Source organism: Neopsephotus bourkii, unplaced genomic scaffold, assembly GCF_033783945.1.
Source record: "Neopsephotus bourkii isolate Nb327-2 ecotype Australia unplaced genomic scaffold, CSIRO-AGI_Nbou_v1 NB_1658, whole genome shotgun sequence".
Taxonomy (NCBI): Eukaryota; Metazoa; Chordata; class Aves; order Psittaciformes; family Psittacidae; genus Neopsephotus; species Neopsephotus bourkii.
In genome coordinates this window covers 228,351-249,287 of record NW_026902132.1, presented here as the reverse complement: position 1 = coordinate 249,287, position 20,937 = coordinate 228,351, and the positions used below count along the sequence as shown (strand labels likewise).

The 20,937-nt window shown below is 38.1% G+C and overlaps 1 protein-coding gene across 8 annotated transcripts in view; it reads left to right on the top strand.

Moving 5' to 3' along the window:
- Positions 1-20,937, top strand: part of SMARCA2 (SWI/SNF related, matrix associated, actin dependent regulator of chromatin, subfamily a, member 2) — a 138,855-nt gene that overhangs the window by 94,721 nt on the left and 23,197 nt on the right. For 6 of the 8 annotated variants that reach the window (XM_061375106.1, XM_061375107.1, XM_061375108.1 and 3 more), the window contains 6 exons: positions 93-310; positions 10,717-10,822; positions 11,634-11,735; positions 16,085-16,217; positions 17,264-17,406; positions 18,060-18,975. In XM_061375106.1, the coding sequence (XP_061231090.1) occupies positions 93-310; positions 10,717-10,822; positions 11,634-11,735; positions 16,085-16,217; positions 17,264-17,406; positions 18,060-18,095 (738 nt within the window). In that variant the 3' untranslated portion in view covers positions 18,096-18,975. Of the gene's footprint in view, positions 1-92; positions 311-10,716; positions 10,823-11,633; positions 11,736-16,084; positions 16,218-17,263; positions 17,407-17,693; positions 18,976-20,937 lie in introns of those variants that run through there. The other 2 variants (XM_061375109.1, XM_061375110.1) reach the window with 2 other exon arrangements.

Here is a 20,937-nt window from a genome sequence, read left to right as displayed (position 1 = left end):
AGTTGGGGTTTTGTTTTTAATAGAGATTGTTATTTCCCTGTGTAATATCTCTTTTGTTTAAAAATCATACTTTTTGAATCCATGTTTGTCAGGCAATTGAAGACGGCAACTTGGAAGAAATGGAAGAGGAAGTCCGGCTTAAAAAAAGGAAGAGACGAAGAAATGTGGATAAAGATTCTGGAAAGGAGGAGGGAGAGAAAGCAAAGAAAAGAAGAGGGAGACCTCCTGCAGAGAAGTTGTCACCCAACCCACCCAAACTGACAAAACAAATGAATGCAATCATTGATACTGTGATAAACTACAAGGATAGGTGAGCTTGCAGATGGTCTAAGTTTCATGTGCTCTTTCTGATGATATTTCTCTGTACATTTTTTAATGGTTTCATTTTTGTTTTCAGTGGTTAGAAGGGTTTGCTGAGAGAGTATTTCTGAAAAGTAATTCTACTTAGGGCCAGATCCTGCAAGTCTTAATTTTTCTAGAGTTTTTTTAAAAGATCCATCTGATAGGCAGCTGTTGAAACTCAAACATAAAAAAGTAGTCACAGAGCTTCTGCTTAAAGATGGAGTCATTCTGCTCAGGAAGTGTACTTAAGAACGTTTAATTTGAGTGTAATTTTTCTTAGTGGTACAGTGTGTGTGAAGATCTATCTTTTCAAATACACAGCTACAGATTTATTAATGCAAGTTAAGATGGGTCTCACTATGACCGGAAAGACTGTCCAAAAAATACCACTCTTATCATGAGCCTCTGAGCTGCCAAAATTGAAACTCAGCATAATTAGTTGTCCACAGCTGAGATGGAAGCCTGCTTGTCAAGAAATTCCTGGTTTTAGCATGACAAAATGCTGAACTTCTGGATCTTAGCAAAAAAAGTGTTTCTAATATGAATACTTCAATTTTGCAGGTTTTCAAACTGAAAATCATCTATACTTCATGAAGAAGAAACTGAGGATTAGTTGATAGCATCTTGAATCCGACTTGTTTGAGGAAGTTATATTTTTTAACTCAACTTGTATTTGCCAAAAATCAGTAAAGCCTTCTTGTGTACTTATCCCTTGTTTGCTGTACCTTGAATAACTTAAACCATATAAAGAGAAATTACAAGCTAAATGAGTATTAAGGGCATTCAGAGAGAATCAAGAAGTATTTGCGTTAGGTGGCCCGTGCAATTGTAACAATATAATTTCTGCGTTTAAACAGCTTTCAGTTTGTCACATAAAATGGCAAGTCGCTCTCCGTTTTCTGCAACTCCTGTTCTGGGTCTGCTTGTACAAGTTTAATTTAGGCTGTACGTGGCAAACCACACGGAGCTGGGATGCCTGACTTTTTTGGCACACAACTGTTGAAATGAAGCATTCTGTGCTCTTTGGCCTCTATAGAGTACATCAAAAAGTTTATTGCATCAGAACAGGATTCACAGAAGTGGACATGATGAGCAAGAAACTGACTACAAACTCAGTGTATGCAGCTCGCTGTGAATCTGGACTAACAGGATAGCTGAGAAGGAAACAGTGTTTTACGTTCACCTATTTCAGTCGGGGCTGCAAGGAATCATCTCTTCATTTTGTATCCCTAGCCTTGAGATTTCTCCTGAAGCCAAACATTTCTGATCATGGTGCTACTTCTCCTTTCTAAAATAGGAAGCAAAGTTACTTCTGCTAGTAGGGTTTAGCTACTGATAATTACTGGAGAAGTTTGAAGATTTTTGCCTCTCACTTGTGCCCCCGGAAGTTCATACCTAATCTGTCAAAGTTAACAACTGTGCTATTACTTTGTGACAAAGTATACTTTTGCCGCACCCAGGAGCCCACATTTATGCGAGGCAGAGTTAGCTCCCACTGTAAGAAGTGTATGGAGCTCTATTCTGTTAGGAGTTAACAGTGACTATTAAACTGAGCTCTCCAGTGTGATGAGCTATACAGAAGAGTTCCAAGTTTCTGTATTCTGATTTTTTTTGGGAGCTTGCATCAAACCACCCAATCCTATGAAAACTGGGATGTAACAGAATTGCAAATTTAGGCATCAGGAAGCTTTAATATCATTAAAAGCTATGGGGTTAAGGTTGTTCTGGAGTTTGATGAACACTGTGAATGATTTTCAGCTTTAGGATTAAGCGGGTTTTAAGCATTGGAACCCCTCAGGTTTGTTGGGGTTTCATGTTTGTTCAGCTCTGGGCTTTTGTGTGTGTGAAGACAATTGGGGCAAGTATAAAGGGACAAGTTTATTGAAAGAAAGTAGGCCATAAGCTTCATCTGGGAAAAAGAAAAAAAAAAAAATTTTTTTTCATGTATTTAGTACTTGAATGCTTGAAATCATCTTTGTCATTAGCTTAGATTTTTCAGTGCTAATGGGTGTTTAATCTCTATTTTATAAAAGTCCAGAGGGCTGATCCAGACCACAGGGAGCTGATTTTGTCCCAAACGGTGATCAGGGAATACCCATGCAAAATCTTACAGACTTTGTCTTGAGTTGCTTTGTTAAAACCAATTCTTAAATCTTTGGAAGTTTTGTTGCAGTTAAAAAGCCAGCAGGAAAAAAAAAAGAATAAAAAAAAATCAAGAGAATGCATTGTTAAAATCTGTGAGAATCTCTGTGTGCTTTCTCTCATGCTTCCCCTGGCTTTGGAGAAGAGCTCCTTGTAAATGCAGAATCATTTCTGTGCTCCGATTAAAACCTTTTTTTTTAAAAAAAAAAAAAACAAAAACATTTTTCCATGGCCCCCACAAAAATCTAGAGTTCCATTTGGCTGCTTTTGTGTTGCGATTCCGTATGATGTTGACACAGGAAAGGACTGGCCATATATATGCCTTCATTAGTGTCTTATATTTGACTTCCCTTGTAGGCATTTGGGGACAAGTACAATCTTTTCCTTCCTTATTTAAAAGCATCCAACAAAATCAGTTGGGTTGCCTGTGTCTTGGAAAGCTAGAGTTGATCTACACAGTTATTATATAAATGTCAAATAAGATTAAACAGACAAATTAGCAAAATTTGAGGTAAATGTTCAGTGTAGAGAAATGGAGCATATAATTCTTTGCAAAGGAAATTCAGAGGTAGATAGCCAGCTACTTGCAAATGCCAGTAAAGAACTCCATGTAAGACAGTGAAATTAAGATGAAGTCAAATTACTGTTTATTTCTGTCATGTCCTCAGTGCAAAGGACATGCTTTTTCTTCAAGCCTTTTTCTTCAGATTTTTCTCTTTTATGCCATACTGTATAGGAACTCTAATATTTCCCTTTTGTCCCATCCCGCGTGAATATGGTACTGATTTTCATGCAGCATTCCATTAACAATAAGTTTAATAATTCTTACAGAGCAGTTTATAGCTACGAGCTATACAGAACCAAATTTCTTTCTAGAGAACTAGGAACACAGTAAAGGAGAAAAACGTTAAGTGTTTATGCTGAAATTTGACTTGGCTGGTAGCCTAACTGCATTAGTTTCTTGGAATTCTGATACCTGAGGTGTTCCCTTTGAAATAAAGCATATAGTAAAAATGGAGAAAAGGACAGAGATACGAGGCACTGTGAAAATGTTCAACTGTTTGGATACCTTTGGTGTGAGAGCAGTTGAGGTCCTTGTCAAGATGACAAAACTTGCTTCTTGCAGGCTGCTCTGCTTCAGATGACAGTATTGGGTGATGTGCTTTAAGCTTTTATTCACGTTGATAGACATTTCTTTATCATATTTTTGTGTTTATCTTTGTTACTCTTGAACCAGATAGTTGTACCTCAATTTGAAGATTTGTGGGGTATGCACCTCCAATCATTATGAAGTAAAAATGCTTACTGAATTCACTGCTACCTTTTTAAAACTGCACCTGTGGTCTTACTACTCAGCTTTAAGTGTCATACTGTAACATGTTGCCAGTTGTAGATACAGAGCAGTACTACAGATGCAGAGCCTTTTTTTTTTCTGCACTGCTTCACCATTATAAATGAAGCTGAGTTAATCTAGGTTTCACCTGTAAGGTCTTAGAATGAAGAATAAATCTGTAATGAAGCAAAAGATAGAAAAGATGGTCAGAATCCTCTGGCATCCGATCACCTGACAGTGAGTAGAAGATGTCTCTGCCCACCCATGGCAGGTCCCTTTGCAGCCTTGTACTTTGTTGTAATCTTGCAGCGTACAACACCTTCTTACAAGAAAGTTGAAATGCATCAGTCCAGCATTATTGTCACATTTTTCTCCCAGTTCTGATGCATTTAGCCTGTCTTTTCTCTCCTCTAAAATTAGGAATGCCCATAGAAATGGGTAATCGCAGAATCATGTGTAATACATATGTTATATTATGAGAAAGTAAAATGAGTTTGTATGTGAGTTTGGTTTGTAGCCATTTGGAAATGGTGGCAATTTTGCTAGAGTTCAGTGTTCTTTTTCATAATAAGGAATTTGTATGCCAGATTTGAGCCCCAGCTGTTGATTTTGCATCATGCAGACTTAGTCCCCCAAACTATCTTTGTTCTCTTTTGAAAGTTTTCCTTTATTTCTTACTTTAGAGGAATACAAGCTGAAAGTGTAGCTTCCCTTCTCTGATTGTTAAAATTAAGTGGAGAAAAAGAATGATACTTCATACCTTGTAATCATTCATCTTTCCTACAGTACACTGTCCTCTTTGGTATTACATTGAGTTTGACAGTTCCTGTCTAGGTGCCAGTTTGATGCTACTGCTAGTTTGCATTACCTTTGTTTAGATACCCACAGCCAAGTTCAAGAGTCTCAGGATGCTGGTAGCTTTAGTACATACAGTGATTTTCATTTATAACCAGCCTTTCTCTGCTGTTCGTGAGACTTAAAGTAAGGACATGCATGGTGTACTGGCAAACTTCACAAAGCCCTCCTCCCCATAACACGTGGCCATCGACCACATTTTAATAAAGCTGATAAGAAAATTAAAGGCTGGGGTTGTTGTGCCCTGTCTGTGTTTCCTGCTTAGCAAGAGACTTCCCTCTCTGTGGTGCTTAGTATTTTAACCACTGCAGCATTAAAGCCAAAATGTTTACATTTGTGGCCATAATATTCTTACAGGACATAGCTCAGTGAGAGGATTTCTTTTTTCTTTATATTAAATGGATTTTATTCAGACTGTTTCCCTGTGTTTCTCAAATTGCCAGATTTTAACTGTTGTAAAATGGTGAGTGATGTAATTAGGCATTGCTAATCTAACTAGTAATTAATTATGCCAACTGGTACCCTCAAGTATTCAAATACACAAAGCAAATAATTCTTATTTATAGCCAAACCAGAGTAATGAAATACACAGCCTTATGTCAAAACCAGGAATTATATTTTTAAGTATTTTGACCCACTTCATTTCAATGATAGGGACAGGTCCACCATGTATTACTGCAGTCAGTTCCAAAAAAAGAAAGAACTATTAAATACATTTAATGAAAATGAATCAACTCCCTACATAGCTGAGTTAGTGTTGGAAGCTGTTAAATACCAAGGAACCACCTTGCTCTGTGAGCTCTTCTAGTTCTCCTCCCACGCATACGCCTTTGTTTAAGGAGCATCCTTGTGAGTTATATTTGATTAGGAGTTGTAATTTGCACACCATGGTTCTGGTTCTGAGTGCTCTGACTAGGGTAGGACTCTCCATTCCACCCACTCTAAACTGAATTTCAGTATTTGTTAGAAGTGTGAAATTTGCCAGAAATGTGAGAACGTCTTGCAGTTACAGCTTCATAGTTGTCTCTTCTCTTTGAATCCAAAGGAGAAAGGGTGTCGATAGCAGTAATGCTTTTGACTGGTCCGTGGCAGCTTGCTTCTGGCCACATACTGCCCGGGAAAACAAACACAAAAGGACCCTTGTACAAATGAGGTCTAATTGTTCCTGCATTTAATTCCACTGATTAAATGGGTGGAAGTGTATGCTTGTATGCACTGTGTAAGCAGTTTGATGAAAATGACATAAAATCAGAAACATTGAGCACAAATACTTTTCTAAGCAAAAATGTCTTAAAAATTAGCAGTATTTTTACATGAATATTAACTCACACAACATGCAAGATTTTTTCATGTATGCACGCCTAGGACTAGCATGTGGAGCTGATGCAGTAGCAACGAACTGTCACTCAGCAGTTCTTTCACAGTTGAGTCTCTTAATTTATTCTGGTCCTTCTTCCCTTCAGCACGTAGCCTCCTAGTTGCTAGGCAACCGTATGTGATTTTTATTGCGCATGATTTTCATGTGGTAGTTGTTGTGGTTATTATTTTCTAATTACAAAAGTGGGGATGGGGATTAAAATCAGAGTTGCATTCATAATTGCCAAATTTCTCCTGCTGTATCCATGACACAACCATTTGAGATTATGTGGGAAAAGTTCACATTACAGTAGAGATGCACATATACAAAGGGAGCAGAAGATAGTATTTCTTTGTGAGAGGAGTTTCTATAAAAATGATAGAACAGAATAAGCTGTTATTGATCTGAGTAGACAAAACCAGGCAGTAGTCTTCTGTCTGTTGAATATTTCATGCCCTTAATGCTTTTTCTTTCACAGCCTTAAATGATTCTTGGTAATTAATTGTATCAAGCAAAAGCTTGAAGGTTTTCTATGACATTCTTAGTTTAAAAGAATCTGTGAACAAATCACAGTTGGCTAGATTTCTATCTTGAAAATAGGATATTGCTGTTTAATAATTTACTGCTGATATATATTTAATATAAAATGCAACATAAGGGTGGGTGGTGTATGAAAAAGGGGAAAAAATTACATAGCCATTAGATAAAAAGCTCTATAATCATCAGGAGCTTTTTTAATAGGACAAATATGCTGAATATATTTTAAAATTTGATCAAAATCAGAGTATTTTCTTTGTATTTAAATCATTCTGTTTGTTGTTCGGCTCTGAAGCGTAGTTGAAGCAATACCAGCAGCAGTGGTTTAGTAATTTTTCTCAAATAGATTCTTCCGTTAAAGGAAAGCTGCTGAAGTTTAAAACACAGCAGTGATATCTCAATCCTTCTGCATAGCAAATCCAGATTCATACTGCACAAATTTTTGAAAGCAAGTTGTCACACTTTTCAAAGGATTAGCTTACAACTATATCTTATGTCATTATATTGCACAGATTTGTTAAAATAACTTGATTCAGTTTGTGAAATCAAGCACACAGACCAATAGGATAAAACAAACAAAAAACCAAAAAAGGTAGGAACCTAGTGCAATTCCCTCAGGAAGGTTTGTTACAGTATAGAGTGTAATTGCATGACAGGGTGCTACCTTGCTTTTTGTTGCTTTTCCAGACGACCAGTGCATGTGTACAAGGTGAATGCTGATCACATAATGAATGAATGGCTGAACTCCCCCTGGGCTTCTCTGTAATGCTCAGAAGGAGTCTTAATATTGTGTAGATACAGAACTTTCTTCACATTTTATCCTTACTCTACAAATGAGGAATAAGGAGTACCCCTCTTGGACACTAGAGGTCTGATTTCGGAGAGTACTTAGAGTTCTGTAGGTTCAGAACAAATTTGATTGATCTCAGTTTCAGCTGTGAGGGCTCAAAACTTCTTTGGATTAACAAAACAAAAAAAATAAAAATAAAATACAGTCCTCGATTTGCAAAGAAGTAGAAACACATGTTGATTTAGTTGGTTGTGTAGTGTGTGCTTAATGCATTGCTTTTCCTTACATTGCTTTCAGTTTGTCTTTGAGAGAACAGTCTGAGATGAAGACAGGTTCTGTCAGATCGCATGAAGGAGTTACTCACATAGATCATTAACAAGATTGGTGGGTTTAAATCCATAGTATGCACACCTCCCGCTTTGATAGGGGAAGTATGAAAGTAATTAATCTGTCTCTTTGATGTGACTCAGTACCAAAGAAGATGGGAGGTGCAGTGGCCTGAGTTCCACAACTACTTGCTGGCACAAATGAAATGACAAGTCTTGGAATAACAATTACCTGGTCATTTTATGACTTCCTCTAGTTCATTAACAGGGTGCTTCCCAATTAATTTGTTGGATGAAATCGATAGTAACTACCTCGAGTATGAGGTGCAGGTGGTCTTCAGGGTATCTAAGCCAACAGCTTGACAGAGTAGATCACTCTCATCTTCTCTGACAGAGATGTGCAGTGCTCTGTTTTGTCTCACCATGCAGGGGCAACACCCACAAGTGTGTACATATATGTGCCACAATCTTGCTGTAATGTAAGCAGGCAAAGGGAATGGCTGCTGCTGCTGCAAGTCAGACAGAAGCTGTCAGAATGAGACAGAGGCTTTTGGTTTCTAGGTTTGCGTTGGATGGAATAATACTCTAGCTGCCAGTTGGCACCTAGGCTGTTGATTGGACAGCACTGATTAGCAAGCTGCAATCAGAAAGTTTACATTATTGTCCTCTGATGCAAGGCATATGAGGAACAGCAGTGTCCCAGGACAAAACCGAAAACAGTAAGAAATCTTGGATTAGGTGATGAACAGCTACTTGAAAATGTAGGAAATGAGGAAATTTTGTTTATTTTTGTTCATTGGTTCAGGTCCATAAGAAGAATAGCATCTGCTCAAACTCTGATGATATATCAGACATCAAGAAATTCTTAACATATAGTAGGTACTCATGACTCTCATAAAAGGTGGAGCAGTTCTATGCTTTTTATCATCCTTACCCTCCATGACAGAACTGCCTCAGTTAACCTTTGATTCAGTATTAGTTTAATGTGTCTGATAAGTTCACACATGACTGTGGAGGGTAACAGCATGGGACAAGCTCAGATGGAGACCAGGAAGTTACCATCTGAAGATGCAGATGAGAAAATGGGGAAACAGAGAAAACAGAGAAAACTTTTTTGAGTATCTGTGGGGACACGAATCATGTGAATATGGGCTGGGAATTGGTTGTGAACGCTATGTGCCGCGAATTAGTTCTTCTCAGCAGAGCTTTTTTCTGCTACTTTGTGAAAAAAAATGATACACATAGGATAAGAAAAGAAAACCTGTAAGTGCCATCAGCACATTGCCTCTCCAGTTGACATATAGCCATGTATTATTTGGGATGCCACAAATAAGAAGATCTAAAAAAAAAAAAAAAAACAAAAAAAACAAAAACACCTCGATTTGGAACTGTAGAAATAGCTGTAAGAGACAAACAATAGGACATCTGGAAATCTTAGAAATTCTGAACACCTGTAAGTGATAGGCAATCTTCCTAGAGTATGAAAGCCTTTTAGATAACCCATCACTTTATTTCAGATGACTGGAAAAGTACAAATGGCAGTATGTTTTTCAATACAGTTACAGGGATCTTTGCAGAAACCTGGTAGTCATTAATGAAAGCTGCTTTTTTGTTGTTGTGGTGGTAACATCTGGTTAAGTCTGAGAGCAATCAGGGTCTGGTATAGTGGAAATCAGTAAGAACAAATGGTTTGTTATGACAGAAAAGTACAAAACAACTATAAAATGACCAGGAAGATAAACTTACAGTGACAGGAGGGATACTTGCTAAAAATTAGCTGAGACTAGAACAAACTGAAAAATGCAAGACTCAGTGAATTACTGTAGAATTCAGATTCAGGTCCTGATCCTGCTTATATAAAGCCTTCTACACATAGGATCCTATGATGGACGAGTGGTGTCCCTCAGGGATCAGTGTTGGGACCGGTCTTGTTTAGCATCTTCGTCGCTGACATGGACAGTGGGATTGAGTGTGCCCTCAGCAAGTTTGCCAATGACACCAAGCTGTGTGGTTCGGTTGATACACTGGAGGGAAGGAATGCCATCCAGAGGGACCTTGACATGCTTGGGCTGATGCCAACCTCATGAAGTTTAACCATGCCAAGTGGAAGGTCCTACACCTGTGTCAGAGCAATCCCAGACACAGCTACAGGCTGGGCAGAGAAGAGATTCAGAGCAGCCCTGCGGAGAAGGGCTTTGGGGTGCTGGTCGATGAGAAAATGAACATGAGCTGGCTGCAGTGTGCGCTTGCAGCCCAGAAAGCCAACCATATCCTGGACTGCATCAAAAGGAGCATGAGCAGCAGGTCAAAGGAGGTGATCCTGCCCCTTTATTCTGCTCTCATGAGACCTCACCTGGAGTATTGTGTACAGTTCTGGTGTCCTCAACATCAAAAGGACATGGAACTGTTGGAACAAGTCCAGAGGAGGCCACAAGAATGATCAGGGGACTGGAGCACCTCCTGCATGAAGATCGGCTGAGAAAGTTGGGGCTGTTCAGCCTGGAGAAGAGAAGGCTGCGTGGAGACCTTATAGCAGCCTTCCAGTATCTGAAGGGGGCCTATAGGGATGCTGGGGATGGACTCTTCATTAGGGACTGTAGTAATAGGACAAGGGGTAATGGGTTAAAACTTAAACAGGGGAAGTTTAGATTGGATATAAGGAGGAAATTCTTTCCTGTTAGGGTGGTGAGGCACTGGAATAGGTTCCCCAGGGAGGTTCTGAATGCTTCACCCCTGGCAGTGTTCAAGGCCAGGTTGGACGAGGCCTTGGGTAATATGGTTTAGAGTGAGGTGTCCTTGCCCATGGCAGGGGGGTTGGAAGTTGATGATCTTAAGGTCCTTTCCAACCCTAACTATTCTATGATTCTATAAATTAGATCAACAGCACAAAGGGTATTGATTAAAAAATCAGAGCAAGGTTCAATTTATGATTTTCTGAAAGATTTTTTTTTTCTTATGATTAGATTGTATGTGTGTATGTTTTGTGAGAAACTTCTAGTGATTCTTTATATTATTGGTTTGTTTGTCTCAACAGTTCAGGACGGCAGCTAAGTGAAGTCTTCATTCAGCTCCCTTCTAGGAAAGAACTACCAGAGTATTATGAATTGATTAGGAAACCAGTCGACTTCAAAAAAATAAAGGTAACCTTTTTTGGAAATGGAGATTCCTCCATTTCTATATTATATAATAGAGTGACTATGAAGTTGCATTAAAACTACAAGAATGTGAATTTTACCTGTATTTGTATTTTAAACATTGTAACACACCTTGCTATGAATTTTATTTAGTGTATGTTGCAATATATCACTATAATTTCAAAGCCAAATTAAAATAAAGCCGTGTGACATGGGTGACACTCCAGAGATGATGTCTCAGTGTCTTTTTTGCAAAGATGTAATTACAAATCCGTATAAGCACATCTTTGATAAAAACACACTGTTTGAAAAGTTTTAATGGTTCTAGGGGAATTTAGTCCCCCCTAAACTAGCATCACGTCTTGGAATAGCTAAGTCAGATCCAAATACAGTTTGTCAGATTGGATTTATGCAACTTGTTGCATATTAGGTAATGTCTTAACTCTCTGATTTTGATTCGTGTCACAGCTTATTTAGTTTCTATGCTAAAAAGAAGAAACTGTAACTCCTTATACCACAAGAGCTCCATTTCTGTTGCTTCTGTACCTTCCAGTTCATACAGAAATTGCTTAATTTTTTACTCTATTAACTATACATTTTAAGACTTTATTTATTTGTTTTAAACAGGCACTTGTCTAGATGCTTCGGGTTTTGTTTTGGTTTTCTTTGTGGTTTTTGGTGTTGTTTTTTTAAGAGAAAGCTTTGAATGTGTTGAAATCAAATTCTAATTCAGTATCCTGTCTGTTGTTTTTTTTTCTGCACCACTTTCTGCACTGCCCATCCATACTTCTCTTCATTTCCTTCACAAATGCAACAGGAAAGAATTCGCAATCATAAATATCGAAGTCTTGGAGACTTGGAGAAAGATGTCATGTTGCTCTGCCACAATGCTCAGACATTCAATTTGGAGGGATCGCAGGTCTGAATGAACCACTCTGTGCTAAACATACAGGTTTTCCCTACCTAATGTTTTCAGTGCTCGTGGATTTTTTATATTCTATATATAAATCCTGTGTTTTAATTCTTATTTTGAGTAGAGAAAAATGACCAGATTCCTAGAATCATCTGTAATTCACTTGACAGAGCTGCAGTCTGTGCATGCAGTGAAAATTATTTGATTCTGATTCAGAGATCTTTTTTTTTTCTGATCTGCGTAGTTAGAGCTGCAGTTAAGACTGTTTCAATCTATGGTAAAAGGCTGTGTGTGTAGAGGTGTCAATTTTAAGGGACAGTAGTAATAAACCCCAGATGAAAGGTTTAGGAGGTGAGATACCTTGTCTCAAACAGATGTGTTACAGACAAGAATGTACTTAGTGCTGTGAATTTGGAACAGGACACTGGCAGAAGAGGAAGGACTGACTACAAAATCTGGATGACAGATACGAAAGTTGTCACAATACCATGATACATAGTCTTGAATGATTGTTTTCATAGATGAAGCCCAAATCGTGTGATGCAAACACGATATTAAATTGAAACAGAGAACATGAAGTCAACTCCTCTAATGTGTAAGAGGAGGAATTTGTGTTAGAAGAAGCCTAAGTAAAAGTAAGACGAAGGCTGATGCTGCCAATACTAATGCGTCATTCAAATTCCTAAACATGACTGATGACCCTTAGCTGACCTGGAGAGTTTATATTAAAATTTAAGAATTAAAAATTAAAATGAGAATGCAATTAATTATGAAGGATTCTTAAATACAGCTCATCATTATGTTATTTTTTCTATCTAGAGACATAAAATGCTTTCTGTAATATATGCAATATTTTTACTGTCTTCAGTTATATGGAAACAACCTATAAATCAGCTAAAAAATATCTTAGCATGGAAATTAATAATGGTAGGAAGTGTGGGACAAAAATTTGCTACCTGTCCAAGTGAACTGCAATTTACTGCTTAGTCCCATGGCAGTAAAACAGATACAAATATCGAATGATAACCACTTAATAAGAAAAAAAAGGTGAAAGAAAACTAATACTACCAAAAACTGTCACTGAGACTTTAGAGAATGGTAAAAGTTGGTAGTGGAGGTAAAAATCAAAGTACTAGCTAAATGGGAATAATAATGAAATTAGTCTCATGAGAATGACTCAAGTTGCTAATGGGAAACTGGACTCTTGTTAAGCAGAGGTGGTAGAATTGACAGGAGTAATCCTGAGTGGGTAGAAACATTGAGTAGATACTGCTGTTCTGTTTGGAAATAACCCAAGTTATATGAGAGTGTTGCAGTATTATTTTCTATTCCAGTGTACGAACTTTAATGACCAAAGCTAGCATTACTTATTTATAGCATGAAGCCCAGATAACTCATAAGTATCATTTTTAGGTTTATTTCTAGTCAGTTCTCATACCATTCATTTTGTTTCCCAGAGAGTTGTAGGACACTTCTGCAGCAGTCCAGTATTTAAGGCTACTTCATGTACTTTGCAATAGTTTGTGTCCAGCTTTTCTCTGATATACCAGTTCACCTCAGTAAACTAGATTATTTGCATGCAAACCCAAAAACAACAGGCTAATTCAGGCAGTTGTTTAAGTAAAACTTGAGTTGTTCTGCTGGTATGATGCATGCTGCTTTTCTTTGGTACGGAGCAGTTCCATCTGAGCTGGAGACTTAGTAGGGGTTTCAGGGAGAGAAACTGCATCTTGAGGCTTTTGTCCTTAGTGCAACCTCAGTGGTTTGAAATGTTCTTCATATTGTAATGGTCAAATGAAACACAGACATGTAAGGGGTTAAAAATATTCCGTGTCTATTGAAACAGAAGATTTGTTATTAAGGCTGTCATTTGTCATGAAGTTCTGTTGTCATTGCTTCTCCCATTTTAAGGAAGTTTAACTGTCATTGCTACTTATTTTTTTGAAACCTGCTGGAATTGGATTTCAGTCAAAATAAAAAAAACTTTTACTCGCTTAGCTTTTCCTGAAGCAGTGCCAGGTTTTTTTCGGGATTGTAATAGATACTAAATATTACAAACAATTCCACATTAAGCTTAAATAATTTTTAAAACTTCTTTATTTCCCTAGGAAATCCTGTTTAAAAGTCTGTGTCGCAGTGATACTTCAAATATGTAGTGACCGGCATTAAAAATTGAAATGTCATATGTGTCCTTAATTCTTTTTGTCTTAGAAAAGTGTTTGTTCTGGGAAAGGACAGAAAGGTTAGTTGAAAGAAGCATTCCTAAGAACAATGGAATATGTTAAGCCTGTGTGTAAGAAAAACAAATGGTCCTCATGAGGAGCTGAGGGGCTTCTATCAATAGCTGACTTGAAAAGAAGTGGGCATAAGAAAAAATCAATAATCACTTGACTTAGAGGAAAGCAGCTGTAGGGTCCCACAGCCCACTAATGTCGTAAGACAATAGGAGAAAAAACTTTTCAAAACACTTATGATCATATATGTCAAGAAATTTTATCATAGTCAAGAGCAGTCAAACATCTCATGACAAAATGTACAGCAGTACTTACAGAATGGGGAACAACCTGCAGTGAGACATGGTGGTCAAGTGAAGAGAGATTGCATATTTCATGTGAAGTATTAAAAAAAAGTTTATCTAGTTAATTTTGTTGAACCTGCAGAGTATTAGAGCAGTTTTAACATACAGATTATATAATAGCAGCCAAAAAACTTCAATTATCTTTCTCAAAAATACCCAGTGTTCTTTTATACAGGGAAGTATGTAATATAGCCAAAGGACTAGTATGAAAGCCAAGGTGGTTCAAGTGATGATGGTCATGAAGTCCAGCAAGGCCAAATGCAAGATCCTGCATGTGGTTCAGGGAAATCCCAAGCACAGCTAAAGGCTGGGTGGAAAATGAATTGAGAGAAGCTCTGAGGAGGAGAGCTGTTAGACGTGTTGGTAGATGAGATTGCATCAAAAGGAGCGTTACCAGCAGGTTGAGGGAGGGGATTCTAACCCTGTACTCTGCTCTCATGAGACCTCACCTGCAGTTCTGTGTCCAGCTCTGGTGTCCCCTACACAAGAAGGATATGAAGATACTCGAGTGAGTACAGAAGAGACCACAGAGATGCTCAAAGGACTGGAGCACCTCTGCTGTGAAGACAGGCCGAGAGTTGGGTTTGTTCAGCCTGGAGAAGAGAAGGTTCCTGGGGAGACCTTGGAGCAGCTTCCGGTGCCTAAAGGGAGCCTACAAGAAACCTATAGAGGGACTTTTTACAAGGATATGTAGTGACAGGAAAAGTGAGAATGGCTTTAAACTGAAAGAGAGGAGATTTAGGTTAGGTATTAGGAAGGAATTCTTCATTGGGAGGATGGTGAGACACTGGCACGGGTTGCTCAGAGAAGCTGTGGCTCCCCCATCCCTGGCAGTGCTCAGGGCGAGGCTGGATGGGGCTTGGAGCAACCTGGTCTAGTGGGAGGTGTCCCTACCCGTGGCAGGAGGTTGGAACTGGATGAGATTTAAGGTCCCTTCCAGTTCAAACCATTCTGCGATTCCATGACTCTATACCCTTCTATTAACCGTTCTTAACTGTTCAGTGCTAAATTGTCCAGGGCTTGGCTCCTGACATTTTACACAACAAAATGTGCAAGCTCATTTGTTAAGGTGATTACAAAGGACCAGATACTCAGCAAGGCAACAAGATTTTTACCATGTTAATCCAAGAAGTGTGTTACAAGTCAAATGTAGTCCTCTCACTGCTGAGAGTCCCTTCCTGCTTGAGTCTAAAGAGAAAATACGAGGTACCAGAGATACATGACAAGCTACATACAGAATGTCTGAAAACAGGTGCTAAAGTTAGAACAAATACTTTGTCTATGTGAGAGAAGGAAGGAATGAGCTGCTTGGGATAAATTATTTTCCTTGTGGCCACTTTGGATTTCAGAAAATAACTGTGGATAATTAGTCACTGTCATCAACTGTATCACTAGACTATGACCCATTTTTAAATTAAGGTGCTTTCTGCTGAAGTCTGTTGCTTTGGCAGTTTTTAAAGGCTGTGATGATCTAAAAAAAACACACAATAGTTCCTGTGGTAGTAAAAATTATCAGAAAAACATTAACTGGACATTTTATATGTAATACATTTTAAAATCTGAATTTTTTGTGCTCACTATTGACAAATTTCTTAATTTAAAGCATGAAAATTTAATGTTGGCATTTCTTGTAAAATTCATGCAACAAGCATTGTTACTCAGTATTTGAAAAGGCCGTATACTCTGTGGGTTTGCATTGGAAATGAAGGTCTGTGCTGTAAATTTTTGATACTGCTTGACTTTACAGTTCTGACATAGATTTGTATTCATACCATAGATCTATGAGGATTCTATTGTTCTTCAGTCTGTGTTCAAAAGTGCACGACAGAAGATTGCCAAAGAAGAAGAAAGCGAGGATGAAAGTAACGATGATGAAGAAGAAGAAGAAGAAGAAGAATCAGAATCAGAATGTGAGTCCCCTCCTCAATACTGAAATGAAAGTACATCTAGGGATGGAAGGGGAGCTTTTCCACAGTTTCTGCATGGAGACTGATTATAAGGTTCTATTTTCTGTTGGCAAGAGTAACTTACTAAGTTTGCTACTTTGGGTGTTAACAGTCAGCTTAAGTCTTTTGGCTGTATGTTCTGCCTGTACCCCTTAGAGTACAGTAAACTATTTTTAAGCCAGAAACAATTCACAGAGATGCTTTGTAGAAGCTGATTTGACTGGACATGAGTATAAACCCTTTTGGTCCTCTTCATGTTATTTGTAAATAGAAGTTCCTGGAAAACCTAGAAACAGGCTTTAGCCATGGGTGGCCATCGTTCAGGCATGACGTGACATACAAAACTCACTAACTGGTTAAGAACCAGAAGACATTGGAAATGTTCTTCGGTTTGACAAGGCCTAATTGAAACTAGTATTGTTTCAGAAGCAGGAGGTGACACTCTGTCAGTCACTGGAGACTTGGAAACATGATACAATGGAAAATGAGGGATCCCTTCATTCCATTTTCTGCCACCCAATAGATCTGCCCATATATTCCAGCTCCCCTAGCTGTCTGATTACAGAAACTGTAATATCTGGCCTACCCTTCCAAATACGTCACACAGGTCTGCAATGCATGCAATTCATGATTAGCCAGTCAGTCACCTCGGCATAGCACTTCTGAAGTTTAAATAAAATGTCTGTTTGTACAAAGGATAAATATTTCTGTGTGCAAGGACGAAAATATTTTTAGATGTGTATCTTCTCACAGGACCTGTAGACACTGTGCATGTGAGAATGAAAAGAATGGACATGGTCAACTTAAAGTTATTCTTTATAGTTTGGTACAAATGACTTTTAAAACTGTACAGAAGTAGAGAAATAAAATCAAATACTTCTTATTCATTGTTCCAGAGTGCAGTTAAAGGACAGAAGGAAGTATCAGGCTGCTACGAGGGGTGAATTTCTGTGAACAGAGACAGCATTTAAAAGTGAAAAGTTAAATGTAGTCTTTTAAAATATTTGCAGCAAAATCCGTGAAAGTCAAAATCAAGTTAAATAAGAAGGAGGAAAAAACTCGGGAGAAGGGAAAAGGCAAGAAGAGACAAAGCCGAGCAAAAGCCAAGCCTGTTGTGAGTGATGATGATAGTGATGAGGATCAAGATGAAAATGTAAGTTTTGATCACTGAGACTGTGGAAGTGGTTACAGTGATTGTGTCTCTACCCTGTCCCGCTTGCTGTAAGAGTTCTCAACTATTCATGCTTAAGCAAATGTTTAATCTGTAGTGATCATCGTGAGAAAATAAGGCAGGGGTTTTAACTGTACCTGGGTGTGCTTATGAGATCTGGTCGAAATGCTGAAAGACAAGAAGTCAAAGCAATTCAGAGCTCATTTCTTGGAGGTGATCTACTTTCATTGAATCTTTAAACCTCACGGTCTGTTTGCTTTTGTCCACAGATGAAAAACTGATGGCTTGACATTTTTTTTTTTCCTTTGGTGGGTGCTTCTACTATTGCAACAAATGAAAACAGAGCTCTTCCAAGTTGTTAAATGTCTGCATAGAAAGAAAGATCTGGTGTTTCCTGACTCTGTGTCTTCCCTTCTCTAAAGAAGTCAACAGCAATTTAATGAAATGTCATGAAAAATAAATGTTATATAACATCATACCTTTCTTAAGGCTATCTTGATTTGACAGTTTGTCATTTTTCTTCCTGTTGCTTTCTTTTTTGCTTTCTTTTTTTTTCATTTTTTTTCCTTCTTTAACAAATTCCACAGCATAGCTGGCAAAGAATTTCTGACTTGTCTTGTGTCTCTTACCTCTAGGACCAGTCGGAAGCAAGCGGAAGTGATGATGAGTGATCCATAGGGTTTATTTTCTTGGCAGAACTGACCCCTTCCCCTTCTCTTCTCCCTTCTCCTATTTTGCACCCAGTGAACACAGTTTGTCAAATAGACATTGGGTTGTTTCTGTATCCTTACTCTCTATAAATTAGCTTTAGGATAGTGCCAGACAAACATATGATATCATGGTGTAAAAAAGCAAAAAATGTAACATACTGTGACCAAACGGGCCGCAAAAGATTTAAGAACAAAACAACAGCAAAAAGCTTTTGATGGAAAATGTGGGTTGATAGTATATTTCTATGGACTGGTTTTAACTTGGTAATGGGTAATGGTTTGATTGTGCCTGGTTTTATCATTTGATAGAATGTTTTTCAGTGGCATCAGAAAGAAAAAAAACACAAGTCTTTTGTAGCATTGATAACCAGGAAAAGCCATTAAAAGCCACTGGTTATTTTATTTTTCATCAGGCAGTTTTCAAAGTTTTTATTTGTTCTGTATTGGATTTTTACACTGTGGTACATATATGCAACTTTGTTTAATAGCTTATAAATGTACAGTAGTTAGCCTTCATCCACTTTGTCCCATATGCATTTTTACACTTTATGCTTGATGATCTTCAGAAAAACGCTTTTTGAATTGTATCAAAATTATGTCTACTGTAAACTTTGCTTAACTTTTTCTCCTTGATTAAAAAAGTTGGGTTAAAAAAATGCTATTGAATATTGCAATCTATATAGTGTAATGGATGGCTTCTTTCATCAGACTGATCTTCTATGTTACCAATGTGGATTATCACCTTTCCCTAAAGTGTACTTAATCTTTGCTTTCTTTGCACAATGTCTTTGGTTGCAAGTCATAAGCCTGAGGCAAATAAAATTCCAGTAATTTTGAAGAATGTGGTGTTGGTGCTTTCCTAATAAAGAGATAATTTGTTTCTGTAGTCGTGGCCTAGTGTTAGGAGTTCACAAAAATCTTTTTATAGTAAGGATGGCAGGGCAGGAATGTCTCGTGGAGAGAGGCCCACTGTGGTCTGTCCTGATTGTAAAATAACTCGTTCAAATAGCATAGACATATTTGCAGAGACAAGAGACGTACTACATGTTAAAATAAGAATAGTAAAGTGGAAGTAGTAAAATAACACCTTGAAGTAAATGTGTAGTTCCCTTACCTAATTACAATTGAAGTGATTAAGCAATAAAATAAACATTTCTTTTTCTTTCTTTTTTTTCTGTATGTCCATAGGTCTCAGTGGGCATGAATACCATTACTTATGGAGGCAGTCAGCCCAGCTATAAGTCAGTTTAAGTATTATCTTGAGGTATCAGGGTTGTGATGTACTAAGATGTGGTAGTGTGAACATTTGAACTACATATCTACAGTTAATGTTGCTAATGATGAGTAGAAAACATGGAAGCTTAGGACCCGATTTGTAAACAGAGCATTTCCGTGTTACCTGAACAGTGTATTTCTCTGTTTGTGTCTTCATCTCATCTCTTTACACTGCCTTGCAGTATGTTATTTGCTTCAGATTTTTCTAGCTCAGTTGAAAATTGATTTATAAGTTTGGTGCGCATTTGTGTGTATTAGCCCTACAATGAGATAAGTCAGCTTTGCTTAGTTTCAGTAGCTTCAGACATTTGCCCCATCTGAATGGAAGACCAGTATTTCTCAGAGAGATCACATTGACCTTAGAGAGACATATTGGCAAGACTAGTGTCTGAAGCAGCTATGCAGAAAACAATCTGGTGGTCCTGGTTGACACCAAGGTGAACGTGAGCCAAGAGTGCGCTCCTGTGGCAGAGGTTAAAAGTATCTTGGACATTAGGAGTGTTGCCAGGGTCATTCATGCCCTCTACTTGGCACTACTGGTATGTATCTGGAGTGCTTTGTCCAGTGGTAGACTCCAAAGTAGAAGAGAGACGTGGACATACCGAAGAGAATTCAGCGAGGGACCATTAAGGTGATTAAATGACAGGAGCACAAGACATACAAAGGGAGGCTGAGAAAACTGGGACTGTTCAGCCATGAGAAGGCTCAAAAGCATCTTGCCAATTTGAATTAGTATCTGAAGGGAGGGTGCAGAGAAGGCAGAGCCAGGTTCTTTTCACTGGTGCCTAGTGACAGGATGAGAGGCAATGGGCACAAACTGAAACACAAGAGGTTCCCTGCAAACATGAGGAAACTTCTTTCTATGGGGGTGACTGAGCCCTGGCACAGGTTGCCCAAAAAAGTTTTGGAGTCTCCCTTCTTGGAGATACTCAGAATCCGTCTGGACATGGTCCTGGGCAGCTGACTCTAGGTGTCCCTCTTTGTGCAGAGAGGTTGTACAAAATCACCTACAGAGGTCCCTTCCAACCAACCATTCTATGATTCTGTAATATGGGATAGTTTATTTTGCAGAAGCCATTCTGTCTTCAGTGACAGTTTTGTAAGACCATATATAAATGTTATTTTTTCACTGCAAAATGCAATAAGTCTACCAACTCATTATGCATGACAAGAAACATGTAGCAGTAGGCTTCAGTCACTGCTGACGTAGACTGGATTTAAACTGGCAGTTTAGATGTAAAAGACACAGTATCATGTTACCAATCCCCAGAGTCCCTGATGACTTTGCAGTGACCCAGTTTGATTTATTTTTCAAGAACTCATTATTTACAGATGAGTGTTCACCTGGAGAGTAAAAATGAACTAAGAAGACCCAACATTTCTGTTAAAAATTAAAGATGACTCTTTTTTAGTCAGTAACTGTAAGCTGTATGAGTATATTGTTTTGAATGATGGAAAACAATCACATTCTTAGCTGCAGGTTTTGTTTTATCAGATCTAAGTAATTACGAATTATTTTTAATTTCCC